Here is a 15,582-nt window from a genome sequence, read left to right as displayed (position 1 = left end):
GTAGTTTTTAATGGTTAAGAAAAGAATACAGAGCATTGGTTATCATTGCTACCTACTTTCCATTCTTCATTTAGAAGAGAAAAAAAAAAAGGAAATAAGTTCAGTCAAATTACTAGTGAAAAAAGTGTAATTATCACTGTTGAATGAAACAGGTGATGTATGGGATCTGGGTGAGCACAGAGCAGCTGCTGAGGTTTTATTCATAACTGAGCGAGTGTGTAGCAATTTATTTTGGATATTCATGTTTCATGCAGGAATGAGGAAAGGCCAGGGAAAATGGAAGCAATTGAAGGATGAATCCTGCTCCCATTCAGATCATTAGAAAATATTCATGTTGACTAAATAGTAAGGAAGAACAAGTGATCAAGTCTAGTGTATTTATCACTTAGAACACCCTTTTCCTACCTTCCTTCATAGAAGTTAGAGCCTGAAAACCGTTAACACAGCAACTACCATGTATTTAAAGGGAAGTGGCTGTGGATTATTCTCTTTCAAAAGCACTAGGTGGCATCTTTTAAGGAGCAGATTGTATAGATTTATGCCAAACTGAAAATGGGAAGAAACCTGAGATTACCAAGTAATATGGGGTAAAAGTGACAGGGAGAAAGTTAATCAGTGTGCTTTTTGCTTTTCAAGCTGTACAAAACAGCGATGGCGCTGTTCTACAAGTACCAATTCTCAAGTTACCTTTCTGAATTCTGGAGTTTTGGTAGACATACTTATTATTGTTTGCTTGGTGCCTACCTACAGCTATAATTACCTCTTAGGTGGTATCTTCTTCATTGTGCCAGTAATGATTCAGTAGCTGTAATGAACTTTGTTTATCTTTGAGAACTGAAGTCATCCCTTTCCAGATTTTTGAGAAGGACCACACTAGAAACAAAGGTGTGACAATCTGAGAAAATAAGAAGAAAATAAGCCTTTTAAGAAAGAATTAAAAAAAAAAAAAAAAAAAAGTGCTCACTTAGAGCATGCCTCAGTATGAAGTTTTCAAACATCCTATGGTGCGTGCAGTCCAGCACGATCTCCAAATACAAATTTTAAATCTAAAGCAGGCTCACAGATGGTTCTAATGAGCTGGTATTTGAGATAGACTGTGGCTTGAACAAAAACTGTTTAACTCCTGAAACACTAACATTTCCAGACGACTTTTAAGCTAAAGTACTTGCAGAACTATTTCCATGCATCTTTTAATTTCATAGATATTTCTAGTCTACAAAAAAAAGGACCTTGCACTTTTCCTTATCTACATTACAGTATAGTATCACAAAAGCATACATTGGGAGCACTTTTACACACTGACTTATGGTTCTTTCTCCAGCACTTTTTAAGTTCTACAGTTGATTTTGAACAAGTAGTAATAAAAAAGTAAAGTTTTTTGTGTTTTTGTTTGTTTGTTTGTTTGTTTTTTTGTGATATAATATAATGCCCTATTAAGAGTATTACTCACCTTTCTCATGGAAGGGACATCTAAACTAAGAACAAAATTCAAGACTGCATTTTCAAGGTTAGTATGCTTGATAATTAAAAAAGGGAAAAGGGCAGCAGTTTCTTAATACATGTAAAAACACCATCCCTTCAAAATTCATTTTTAATTTTTGCTAAATGGTGCTGTGCTAAATATTTTAGCTCCAAGAATTGTTAGTGTAAATCACAAAAGTAAGCAATGCACTTAGAAAATTCACCTTTTTCAAAATCTGTAGACATTGAAAAGTACACGTATGTATATCTGTATGTATTTTCTCTGACTCTCTAAGTATCTTGGAGTTCATCTAAATTTCCAGAGTTTTGTATAAACACAGGAGGTGGTGATAAACCAGACAGCAGAGGATTTGATTCAGCCCAGACTCCTGCCTCATATAGTCATTGGCATCTGTATGTAATAGCTGTAAAAACAAATTAAAACAGATCTCAGTAGACCACAGGCATGGTTGGTTTTTATTTTCTTTTGTTTTGCCTTTTTATTTATTTATTTATTTAATGGGTGTGAATTAAAATAAAAAGTTCAAAAGAGTTAACTGCACTGCAATTTGACCAAACTTGTCAGCTTCTGGAAAAGAAGTACCAGAAGTATCGTTGAGTTGCATATAGCTTTGTAGCTCAGCAAATATTTATTAAATTGCATTGTTTATATTATTTCCTACTACAAAAAGAGTGAGAATTCATTTGTAATCATTCTGTGAGATGGCTTGAACTTACACCACTTCAAAACCTTGTGTCACCTAAGCTTCGAGACATCTTATTTCTTTATTTTGTCGTAGGTCTACCGTATGGATGGGAAGAAGCTTATACAGCAGATGGAATCAAATACTTCATCAAGTGAGTATTTCTGAGGGAAAATGGGTCAGAGCTGAAATAAAAGCCCATCAAACTAAATGCATTTTTAAACTTAGAATTAACGGGGAGGAAAAAAAAAAAAGGCAAGCTAACGAAAACATTCACGTGTTTTCTGTCCGTCTTTATTACCAACATCACTTGTTCTTTCCTGTGGTTTAGTACTGCACTGTCCAGAGGGTCCTAGAGGGCTTAGTCAGAAATCCAACTGAAATTCAGTGAGAACTGTGTGACTCAATTCTTCAGATGTCTTTGAAACCCCCAGTCCACAATACTGAGACTCACCTGGTTGAGTCTGACCCTCTAATGGACCTAGGAGATATGGAAAAAAATCTCATTCCCTAAAAACTTTACAAGTATATATATGCATTTTTAAATGTTCTTAATTTGGGGGAGATGGAAGAATTCTAAGAGACTGTCGTGGTTTAACCCGGCCAGCAGCTAAACACCACAGAGCCGTTCACTCACCCTCCCCCCTCCCTCTCTGGGACAGGGGAGAGAAATGGAAAGTGAAGCCCGTGAGTTGAGATAAAGACAGTTTAATAAGACAGGAAAATAATAATAACAACAATAATAATAGTACAATGATTATAATAGTACTACTAATAATAATGTGTACAAACAAGTGATGCACAATGCAATTGCTCACCACCCGCTGACCGATGCCCAGCCTAACCCCAAGCAGTCCGGCCCCCTCCCCCCGGCTAGCCACCCCTATATATTGTTTAGCATGACATCAGTTGGTATGGAATACCCCTTTGGCTAGTTTGGGTCACCTGTCCTGGGTCTGTCCCCTCCCAGCTCTTGCTGCACCCGCAGCCTGCCCGTTGGCAGGACAGAGCAAGAAGCTGAGACGTCCTTGGCTTAGTATAAGCACTGCTCTGCAGCAATTAAAACATCAGGGTGTTATCAGCACTCTTCTCATTCTAACCCAAAACATAGCATTCTACCAGCTACTAGGAAGAAAATTAACTCTGTTCTAACTGAAACCAGGACAGAGACATATTTTTAGAAAATAACAGTCTCATTTAATCCATGGATTTCAGTTCCATTGTGGCTTTAAGAAGCACAAAGTCCAAGAGTCTTACCAAATTCATCAGTTGAACTAGTACCTGGAGTTTTGTGTCTGCTCCTCTGATTCTGCCAGCACACCTCATAGTGCATTATAACTAGAACGTTAGTAATTTTCATTTTATCTCCTGTCCTGAATGGGTGTCTTGAGGGGAACTGCTTTAACAGTTAGTTCTGCCTTGTCTCTGAACTATCTCTAGCCATTGATGGTTTTTTCTTGATGACATATCCTGCTTCATAAGTTCTTGTTTCATAAGTTCTGTTGCTGCTAGATGATGAATGAACAGGACTGAAATCATTTAGTTAAAATTATAAAAGAATCAAGAGATTTCCAAGTGCTGTACCGTTTAGAAGAAAAATCCTCATAATCTAGACTTTACACTTAAAATACTAAACAGCAGTTTACAAATTTGGTATCACAGATTATTGACATTTCACGTTGTCATAGGCTGCAGGTTAAGCAACTTTTATTCCATTGATAATGCCACTGAAGCTGTACCTCTTGCAAAAGTCTTCTTTTGTATTCTGCATATATACTGTTTTTGTTCTTGATTTCTACCCTATGAAAGTTATAAATTATACCTACAGTTGCAGTTTCTGTAGGCTTTGCTTTATACATTTTAAAGAGGGTGCCAAAGATTAAGCTAACTAATAATGTAGTAATTGTAATAGTGAGCGGTTGTTACCTCCCCCTCCTTTCCCCCAAAAGAAAAAAATACAGAAAAATATGTCTATCGAGAGATACCTGCATTTTTTTGGAAGCTATTGCAAACAAATTTTCAAACTCTCCAGAGATTAGAGGAAAAGTGATATTGATGTTACAATAACAGAGTATCTAAAGCATAAAGAAAACATCTGCGAAAGCTTTAAATCAGTAATCATCAGAAGAGGTGATCATGTGAAAGAAAAGCACTAAGATTTAAACCTTATTTTTTGCTTTTTTGCTTTCCTTAATTATAAGATTTCTGTAATGATTTCTAAAAGACTAGAATAATTTAAAAAAAGATGTGTAAATTCATTATTTAGCAACTCAAAAGTATGGTTTATATCCTGCTAATGTCTTACAGGTAGAGAATTGGAAGCTTCTTTGGAAAGACCTACTTGATAAAAGCTATAGGGATTTGTGGTATACGTTAGGGAAGGTTCTTTTCCATTGTGTTCCCAGGTTCTGGAAGAAGAAGTGCATGAAAAAGAAGTAGCTCACTGTATCTTCCAGAAGCTTCTGGAAATGAATAGCACAGTGTGCCCTTCCCCCCTCCTCCCAATATACTGGTAACTAATTCATATAATAGTTTTCTTTATTATTCCTCCAACAGATTGAAACAATTGCTGAGAAAAAAAAATCATCTCCATTCCATATATCTCATGAATCATTGTTTAATTAATAGTTAGATATTCTGGCTGCTGAAATTTACATATTCTTTAATTCTTAAAGTTATGATGAAGATGCTATTTTGCAGGTGGACTCACTTCTTAAAAGACAGGAAGGGCAGCAAATCTTTGCACTGAGATACAATTACTTTTATCCCAAACTCTTGCACAAGTCATGTTGAAGTTTATGTATTAGCTAGCCAAGAAAAGCAGGGACATTTTTTTTTTTCTTTTTTCAAGCACACTGTTCTGTTGTCCTCAATTCACCCCATGGTGCCTTGAGCTAGTTGTATTAAAGCAGACGTGATTTTTTTTTTTGCAGAGGTTTCCAAACACACCATATATGATAGCACATTCAAGCTCTAATCAAAACGTGGCTTTCATTTTCAGATAGATGTAAATTCTGGGATTTATACAAAAAAAAAAAAAAAAAAAAAAAAAGAAGAAGAAGAAAAATAACTTTATGTAGAAAAATAAAGGAAGTTAAAATGAATCAATAGCCAATTTCATTGCAATGGAAATAAGTATGAGAGCTGCTGTTAAAATAGAGGACTGTTCCCTTGGTCTCCATCTGTTGATAAAGGGAGCCATTACAGCACAGTTGGAGGGTTAAGGTGAATGCTGGATTCTGTCCTAGATAAAACATTTGTAATACAGGTTTATGCCAGCATAATTGGAAAATGAGCTTGAAGATAGTATTATACAAATTATATAATAGCTAATACAATTTAGCAATAGAATAGAAGAATTCTCACATTCTTGAGACACTTTCCCTCTTTTTTTTCTGGTTTTGTTACTTGTGTTTTTCATACAAGTGCTTATCTGGATGACTCAGCAGAAGCTAAATTTGCTAAATGTGCTCAAGAAATTTCTTTTAAGATCTGCACTTGGATGCTGAACTGTTGCAGCTGTAACAATAAGGTGCTTATTAGTAACAGTAGAATCTCAGCTAGTCTAGGTGGTGGAATCCTAATTTCACAAAACTTCATGTTTCTCATATTGTCTCTGCATGTTGAAACTACAGATTAGAACTGAGTAGATCACATGAGTATGCTTTTTCAGGAATTTTTGCATTTCTGACCTTTGATCAATAACGGATCATAAATGTTCTTCCCTCTTCTTAATGTGCTCCTGGCATTACAAGTGATAGGAGCTCACGTTTTTCATCGTTGTTACCTTCTGTAATCTGTCCTATGCAGTTCTTCATGACAGTCTTTATGCGGCAGGCAAGGAATATTTATCTGTTTTAATCACAGAGAAGGGAATGAAATCTCCGTCCGTGTTCTTTTGAATGGAACAACCACATTTGTTAAGAGGTCTTAATTGAGTTCATTAGAATGGAATTAACTGAACATTGGAATAAGACATCACAATAATTAATATTCCTTTTTACCTATTTCCTAGCATTGCTTACATGACTGGTGCCAAATGTTTGTACAGAGTGTAAACTAGGCTTTTCCTATGCTTGAAAATTCATACCTCTCACTACTCTTTGTAATGTGCATGAAGTCCATCTGGGAAGTTAACTATTTAGAGCAAGGACCAAGGGTTACAAAAGTCTCTTGTTTCTAACAGTTTGGTAGAGATTTCAAGATGAAAATTCTACCTAATGTTGAAAATATCTTTTTCTAGGAGGAACTTAGCTTGACTTCCATCTTTATCAGCTGATCCTTTTCAGTAGCAGTTAATCAAATCATTTAAATGAGGATTAGCAGAATAGTTGATACTTTACTGTCCTGGTACCGGTACTATAAACTTGTTCTCTTTAGCTGCGAATTTCAATCCTTTCGTTCTCTGCTGTTTAGAACAGCCAAATCTTTGAGGGCATTAAGAGTTACTTCAACACTAGCCCACTCCAGTGTATACAGATAGAAAAACGTGTTATAATTCTCTAAGTGTAGCCACAATTTAGCTGATCTTATGTGTGGATTGTGCCTTTTCCTATGCAGTTATGCTGTGACACAATACAGAAGCTGCGGTGGCTCTGTTCAAATCCACAGCAGTTTTACAATATGCTGAAGACAATCAAATATTATTTTAATTAGTAGTTGCCTTCAGTTCCAATGTGTTTTATTAGGCCATCAGCTAGTTGAGTCCATAAATCTATATGTTATAAATCTAATGCAGTAAACACCCCAGAATGGAATCTTAATAGCGCATAAGCTTGAGACAGCTTGCTGTGAAATTTCCATAAATATCTCTGAAGGGGGTGTAGCAATATGAAGTGCATGAGAAATCAGAGTTTAAAAGAAGCAAACCAGCTGGCTTGTGTTACACACTAAAGTGAAACCCACTTATGTGAATAACTGACATGAATAAAACATTTACATGGCTATATTCCTAAGACGCTGAATTGCTTTCCACCTATAAGAGAAAGCTGCTTCTTGTCCAATACTCACCTCAAGTCAATTTTTGAAATCACCTCTTCTACTCAGCAAATCATTTCAGTCTCTCAGTAAATTATAATCAATCAACCAGATTGCTAAGGATCAGTCAAAAAGTACTGGCAAGTGTGAGAAAATTAGCTTTTAGACAGCTAGTGTCATAAACTCACACGATTCGGTGCTAGGCATTAAGGTCATGTGTATAAATTTACCATGAAATATCAGACAGTAATGTAAGCCTCTCTGATTTACCATGAAGTATCAGACAGTAATGTAAGTCTCTCTGAGCTGCATCTCAGTATGCATTGGAGATAAAGAACTTCAAATGTCTAACAAATATAAATTGACAGTTATCAAGAGGACAAAAATTACACCAGTAGACTAAAAGGCAGTGATAAGCTTCATTGGTAGTATAGCTGTGCTTTCCTCCTGCTGGACAGTAAAAGTTTAATTTGGCCAGAGATACGTGTTGAAATAATGTTCTGAAATGGTGTGCTTTAAAATAAAGGAGAGGCAAGCACTATTTTAGTTTGCATGTAGCAATACCATCAGTCATTCACACATGGCCCCAGATTCATGGCCCGTCAGTTGATGTATAATAGAAATGTATTACTGGTGTCTGTTTCCTTCCCAATTTACACTTGGTATTTCTATTCTTGTTTATATCAGCAAATTCAATCCAGAAGAATTGAGATTCTGACCTCATTAACTCAAATGGGTTAGCCCAATGGGGTTTTCAGCAGTCCATTGCAATTCCAAAATCAGAGAAGAAAATCATAGAAAAGTCTAGATTGCAATAAATCTCTGGAGATCAGCTAGCAGCTAGTCAAACCTTCGGTTGAAGAATAAATTATAAACTAAGTCTTGAATATTTCCAGTGGTGGAGATTCCACCACCTATCCCAAATGCCCTATTCCAATATTTAATTATTCTCACAGTGAAGTGTTTTGTTTTTTTTTAATCTAGGTAGAATTTCTCCTGATGGAGATTATGTCCATTTCCTCCTGTCTGTCACCATATGTCCTTGTAAGAGTGCCTCCATTTGCTGTATAACTACCATTTAGGTACTAGAAGACTTCAATTCCACCCCCCCAAGCTTTCTCTTGTCTAGGCTGAACAAACCCAGTTCCTTCAACCATTCTTCGTGTGCCAAGTTTTCCAAGCCTCTAGTCATCTTGGTGATTCTCCACTGAATCCTCTCCAATTTTTCTAATGTTTGTCTTGACCTTGGGGAACCAGTATATTGAAGAGATCCCACATAATAAGGTAAAGAAGTTGGATATTAATGAGTTTTACCTATTAGATGGTTAAGACTGTTCTTCTGTTGTGACAAATTCAGTTACTGATGTTCTGGTAGAAATTCCTGCCCTGAATAGAAATTTTAGCTATAAGGCCAGAAGCAGCAAAGGGCTAATGAGCCCTCATCTCACCTGCATTCAGATGTGTAGGCACTTAGCAGTCGGCTGGGTGGCATTAGGATGGGAAAAGTTTTGTAAGAGAAAGTAAATCTTGTTCACTTTTAAAGCTAATTATGTGGTCATTTTTGCCCAAGTTTAGTTCACGAGTAGTGTTGAGTGAGTTTAGTAAGTGTTGTAACCACTGCTAGAACAAAATTTCACTTTTATTTTATGGTCTGGAATTAAAGTCCTGTGGAAATCACAGCACAGCACCAGTGCAAACAGAAAGACAGCATGTTCTGTCATTGAATGGATTTTGTGATTTTGTGACTTCTGAGTTTGATTTTTATAATAGGCAAAAGAGTCTATCCAGAATTTTGCTCCCCAAGCGGAGTGTCAAATATGCTAATTAATTAATATACACTGGTTGTTTAGAATCACACAGGAACAGTATAAAAAAGCATTGCTGGGACACTGATTTTTTTCGCCAGAAAAGCCATCAGAGTTAAGCTCTTCCATCCTCCCACTATATTCACCTTTAACATATGGCAGCTCTGTATCATGAGACTGGCACCTAAAATTAGGTAGGGCCTTGCTATTCTCCCTCCCACTCCCACCCACTCCTTGCATATGTATACAGTTTGTAAGGACCAGCTGTGAATTTTGCCCCTGTAAACACTGTTTTTCTAGCTTTTTAATAGGGCTAGATTCCACCTATTCCAAATTAACTGTTACTTTTCTCAAGAATGTTTATCTTAACTTAAATTTGCCTGAAAGACAAGTAGAAGTTCCCAAAGATGTTAATCTTTCGGGATGTTTTCCATTAGATAAGTTAGAGCCTGTGATGTTTTCTATCTTAGAGCAAAAAGGAAACAGTAATGTTTGATTTAGTATTATCTTTCAGTAATTTACCTAGAAATCAGAGGCTTCACATTGAAGCATTGCATACTTAAGTGTGACAAAAGAGGCACTGAAGGTGCTCTGACCATGTATCAGTATAACAGAATAGAATTTCGTTCACGTTCAGTAGCAACCTAAAGCCAAACAATACTTAAAATGCAGATTAATAAAAACACACATGATGCGTTCTGGTAGCTTTCGAAATGATATCTAACAAATCAAGCTTCCACTTTGAAAAATAACAAATGATACTTACTTTATCTTATTCTATTTTGTTTGGTTTTGCTTGGGAAAGAGCCATCATTAATTTTATTGAAAGCTGGGCATTCACAGAAACTGTTTATGATTTTATGACTGAACTAAGAATAGCAAAGCATGTGTGATAGATGAACTTCTGTAGTATAAACACTGATGTTTTACAGCACTAGAGCTAAAGGTATCATCATAAAAGGAAAATAAATCACAGTTGATTTTACATACTGTATGCTAAATTGAAAAAAACAAAGCTGTTCTTTTGATAAGTGTACTCTACATTTCTACTGCATTATAAAGAAAGAACCCCAAAAGCTAACATACTGATGTATGTTCAGCTTTTCCTCTACTATTCCATTACAGTATACATGTATGCTAGTGTATTACAATATACTAGTTAAGTGTAGAACCTAAGTAATGGTTGGAGTGGCCTTTCTTAGAAGAAATCAAGTTCAATAAAGTTCAAATTCTAGCAGAGGTGATCCAGGAGTAAACTTCTGTATGTCCCACTAACATTTATGTTTCAGTGACTTGAGAGTAGCAAGCTAAGAAAAACTGTGATCTGCTGTACTGAACATGCAATTGAAATCCCCCTGGACTGAACCCAGGACCAGCTCTGCTTCTAACTCCCTCCATAGTGATAGGCAAGTTAGTTGCACCAAAATTGATATTTATCAAAATCATTATTGTGGGTGTTCCCATCTTATTAACTTTGATGGTTTGTGAGCAGGAATGGATATTTTGAGGCATGGAGTATTCTGTTTCCACTGAGTTCAAAGAATGATGCAGTTTTTTTACATCTGTGAAATTGGGCCTTTCCTTTTTTACACGTCACTCAGAAATAGAAGTTGCTTTGAAAATAATTCCTTTTACCTGTCATCCTCAAACCTTCCTATCTAAAAAGAGAGGAAAGAATAGTTCTATAGTCACAAAAATTTGCAAATATTTAAATAAAGCTGGCTCAGGCTAACCAAGTTCTAACTATTACTACTACTTTTAAAGCATAACATTCTAAAACTCTGTATACATCAACTCAACATCAGTTGAAACACTTTCAGATGTAACTGTAAGAATTTGGGTAATCCTGACATATTTCATTTTGATTTTTGGATGTCCAGCTTGTGACATCTCAGAGAACTTTTATTTTCACAAAGTCTTAATGTCTGGCATCTGAATACCTGCCCCTTTGCTGTGTCTCAAATTGGTCGCTAGGAATAAATACATACAGAAGTAATGTTCCTCTTCAAAAATTGTGCCCCCTGGTTGTTCTTTGTTCACTGTCATTGTTGAATGAAAACAAGACATTAAAAGAAACAGCAGTGATTTAGTGTAAGATATTTTGCTAATAAAAAAAATCATGAGGGTTTAAGGATAGCTGGGATAAGATGAAAATTCAAAATAATTTCTAAGGTTTGGAAGTGTTTTTTTGCCAGATAATCAAGTTGCAGGGAATTCAGTTACTCTGATGTCCACTGAAACCCTGTTGCATGACTATAAGGAAAATGGCCTCAGATGCAAAAACTAGAAAACTTTGCATTGGATTTTATGATAACATGAGCTTGTAATACAAGAATGTTAAGACCTTAAGCTGCTTTTGGTTGGGTAATTTTTTTTCCTGAGTGGTTGTTTGTTTTTTAATTTCAAGAACCAAAATGGAGAAACATTCTTTCAGCTTCCACACACACTGCACACACTGTCCAGGTTCTGGTCTATCATATAAGACATCTGTTAACGTTTCCTCAGTGAGGAAATACTTGAAGCTGAAATTATTTTTTGCTCAAGACTTGTAAATACCACTGCAATCAGTGTGTTGATTTCTGTTACCTCTGCTGGGTAATTTTACTCTTAGACTGGTGTGATCAGAGGTCTTGTTTTCATCCATTCACTTGGATATTACTGCTACAAATAGAACTGGAAATTTGGAATTTGCACTCCTAGTAAGGTTTCCTGTGTTGGGGCAAGATTTGGCACTTATGGGCTAAGCCGTGTGTTCCTGAGGTCTTCCTGGGTTTTGAGAAAGCCATCAGAAGCAGAACAATGCACAGCAGGGTTCTTTTCTGTATGTGTTTCTTCTGAGGCACTCAGGCTTTAATGCATTTCAGTACACATGTAGTTTAAATAACCCTTGAGTGTGCTCTAGGCTGTAGTAGGAAAAAACTTACATCATCTTGGCCCAATTCTGCTTACCAAGGTATCAGGCCCACAGGACTGATGCAAACTGAGCGTCTTTGTACAAAAGGCCCCCTGTGTCCCATGCAGGATGGGTGTAGCAGGGGGGCAGGCTGATGGACCCCAGGGCACCCTGAGAAGAGGATGGGTTGTCCCTCCCTGTTGGAGCGGTGGTAGCAGGGCTGGATGCGCAAAGCTAACGCTGCTGGTCTGTGTGGTCTGCTGCTGCTGCAGAAATACTGCACTGGAGATTTTATGATGTTTACTTAACAGACACAGGATTGTGAGGTACTGTACATTTTTAAAGAGCACTTTTAGGGTAATAGCAGATGGCTAATACCAGGGTGAGGTAGATTTCAGGTCATGCTTTAGAACTGCAAGAAGATTGCATATCCTGTCGCTCAGACCTTTGGGTTTATTCAGCCTTTGCTCAGATCTACCATTAGTACTGTTTTCATTTTCAACTAGCCTATTAGTTTGTTGGGAATAATTTTTAATGATCTAGCACATTATTTAGATGAACAAATCATCCTAGTGGTAACTGCCTTCTGAAAGTGCCCATAGATTTTTCTTAGTAGACAATTGTTTTATCAAGGAATAAATGACAGAAGTTTCATCTGGAGTTTCACCTTATATCCCTCAATTTCTAATTACTGTACAAGCAAAATCTTCAGTCCCTGAAGGAAATACAAATAATTATAATAATAAAATTATGGCACCTTAGGACACAGTTCCAAGAAGTGACAAGTGCTCTCAATCTTATTACAGCCAATAAAAGGTAAGGTCACTGCCACCTTCCAGGGCCTAGCATCTCCCTGGGACTACTGTTATATGCTGTGTATGTTCCATGCATTGAAAGAGGGTCCAGCTTTAAACCAATTTTAACAAAAGAGGGAGAGGGGGGGAAAAATGTTTAATTTCAAATCATATGATTTTTCATAAATACAATACAAAAACCCTTCCCAAATTACCTGTAGGTTCCAAGTTTGGAAAATGTCTTTCCCAAATGCTCTTTGATTGATTTTACTTGCACAAACTTTACTTGGTTGTTTTATTTTATTCTAATCCTTTATTTACAAAATTATAATTCTTTAGTTATAGCTAAGAACTAGTTATTCCTTGCAGAGCCTCCCAGTATCTGTTCCTCAAAAGACAAATGGGTCTTGCACCAGATTGCTCCTTTTAAGTAATCCTGGTGGAAAAATTCAGCCAGGTGTTAATGGCTGTGGTCCCATGTCAAAAGAAAAACAAAGCTCCAAAGAATACTGCATGACTGCATTGTGGCTTAGCATCCTGCACAGTGACTTACAGCAGCTGTGTAGTCTGCAAGACTCTTCACAGTCCCCTGTTAGGATCCAGAGTTTAGCCCTAATTGGAGAATTTGCTTTAAGGTGAACGCAAAGTTTTGAGCATTTTGATTATGTTCAAAACCTAACAAAGACACAGACGTTTTACACAATTTTGTCTTAGAATTTTCATTGAATTATGCTTTTCTTGAAGGACTGTCTTAAGTTCTCATTTTAAAAGAAATCATCTTCCTTGCAAAGAAGTAAGAGCCATAAGGAGGGTAATTATATTGGGATTTTAAATAATTCACTACCATCTCTTTGCCAGGAAAAAAAAAAAAAAAAAAAAAAAAAGATCTCATGTTTTGTTTTTCCAAGCTCTAAATTTTTTCCTGTAATTTGGTAATGTTAAGAAGATAAACTAAGCTACTGACATACTTCAAGATCAAATGTTTTTGGTTTCTAACAATAACTTTGGTTTCCCTCTGATGGCAATGACTTGTTTGAAAACCTGCAAGTCTTTAGATATTGTTAATTGCTCTGAAAATTTGAAATGAATCTTTTGAACAAGAACATTTGCAAACGGAACACATTTTACATTTAGAATGTGTAGTGCTGGCTTTCTATATCTTTTAATATTCAGAACAGTTTCTTCAATTAGGCAAAGCCTAGAGGTAGGTTTGAATTCCTTCTAGCTCATACTGATGGCCCTAACACACAAATCAGAGAGGATGTATTTCTAATACAGGAATGTTCTGCAAACCAGTAAATCTGGGATTATCTCCTTGGACTGATTATGTCAAAGCTCTTTAGCCACAGCACTTGTGGGGAGCTAAAAATAAATAGCCAGGGGTTTATATATTTATTCTTTACCTAAATAATCTGTGCATATTGTGTGTGTCTTTCTACAATGGGAGACATGTTATCTGGACTTAATGTTTATTTATAAGAGTTCTTTTCCTAGTAAGGATTTTAACAAAGGGTTTAAAACAAACTGTCCTACAAGAAGCATTCATGGGATAAATCTAGTGCTAGTTTAAAAGAACTGAAGAACTATCAGAAGCTTTTACAGTTAATTGACATTAGAGCAAAATTTGGCCTCGGATTTTGAAACTGGATGAAAAGCTTCTTGTTAGGTTTTTTTTTTTTTTTTTTTGAGGATGAGAACTGAGGGTTGGTTTTTGTGTTTTTTTTTTATTCTTGCTTGGTCCTTACTAAGACACTGCCTCAGTTGAATTACTGGCTACATTCGTGGATTACCAGTTCAGAGATAGGTTAGCTAGTTAATGCAGCTCGAGGTGTGATTTATGCTAGCATCATATTTTCCTCTTGGGGAACGTTATTGTCACGCTCATCACATTCAACTTAGTCTAAGCTCAGTGAATTCAAATGCAAGGTGTGAATGCAAGGTAAAATAACCCAGTCATGTTACTGGAAAAGCGACCCCCATACCATTAAGTCAGTGTAGTGGAACATTGTCTTGGAAATTCCTACTTTAATGGATTGATTTCCACAGTCAGATATTTGAGAGAGCATTCTTGAAGACAGAAAGGGGAAGTATTTTCACTTGAAAAGGTAAATCTAGAGTAGTTCCATCATGGCACTTCATATTTAATTAAGCTGATGTACCTGAAAGATGAGTATAGGCATGGGCTTTAGGTACACGATATGTTAGAAGCTGTGAGACATACTGAGAGCAACTGTTTGTCTTTTATGGTGTATATTTTATGTGCCATATTTTTCAGCTACTTTTTGTAATGAACTCGTATTACAAAATTCATCTTTGCACTGACTTGACTATAAAAACGGTGAATTTATTAGCAAGATTTTTTTAAGTGAAAAGAAGCTATTTCCTTTACCAAGAACATATTATTCCAGAAGGGAGAAGAGGCTGTGTCTTGCCCACACACAGTATGGCTAGCATGGATACTACCAATCATAAGGTGTACAGTGTTCTCACCCTCAAACAGTAAGCCCATTCCATTTGTCTGTCCTTACTGAGCCTTGAGCAGGTTCTTTCCATTCATGTAGAAGCTTAACAAGAACTGTAAAGCAGCTTAGGCTGCATTTCAAGTATAGGGTTTAAGCCTTTAAAAAATAACACTCCCTTTTATTACTTACATGTGTAAAGGCTGTGGGAGCATCCCCAGAAATTGTTCTACAGGATGTCTAAAGTGCATCCTTTTTAAGGTTTATTCATCAATATATTTTTTTTTTTTTTTTTTTTTTCTGCAAGAAGATAAATACCTTAATGATGAGCATTTGGTCAACTTCCTCTTGTCGGCTGTGCCTTAGTGTCTACCTGGTCTGATGGCAATGTTAATACCCTGCTAGCTTCTCAGAGTTTTCTAAGACTGATAGTCTGGGCTGTACGTTGTTGCTGGGTTAATTGCCTGCAGTTCTATTAATTAACAGGAA

At 36.3% G+C, this 15,582-nt stretch overlaps 1 protein-coding gene across 7 annotated transcripts in view; it reads left to right on the top strand.

The window, feature by feature from the left end:
• The window catches only part of STXBP4 (syntaxin binding protein 4), a 71,063-nt gene that overhangs the window by 54,390 nt on the left and 1,091 nt on the right, over positions 1–15,582 (top strand). For all 7 annotated transcript variants that reach the window (XM_084492004.1, XM_084492002.1, XM_084492003.1 and 4 more), the window contains one exon: positions 2,262–2,319. In XM_084492004.1, the coding sequence (XP_084348130.1) occupies positions 2,262–2,319 (58 nt within the window). The remainder of the gene's footprint in view (positions 1–2,261; positions 2,320–15,582) is intronic.

Source organism: Aythya ferina, assembly GCF_964211825.1.
Source record: "Aythya ferina genome assembly, chromosome: 18".
In the NCBI taxonomy this organism is placed as follows: domain Eukaryota; kingdom Metazoa; phylum Chordata; class Aves; order Anseriformes; family Anatidae; genus Aythya; species Aythya ferina.
This window is presented reverse-complemented; position numbering and strand designations above follow the sequence as displayed.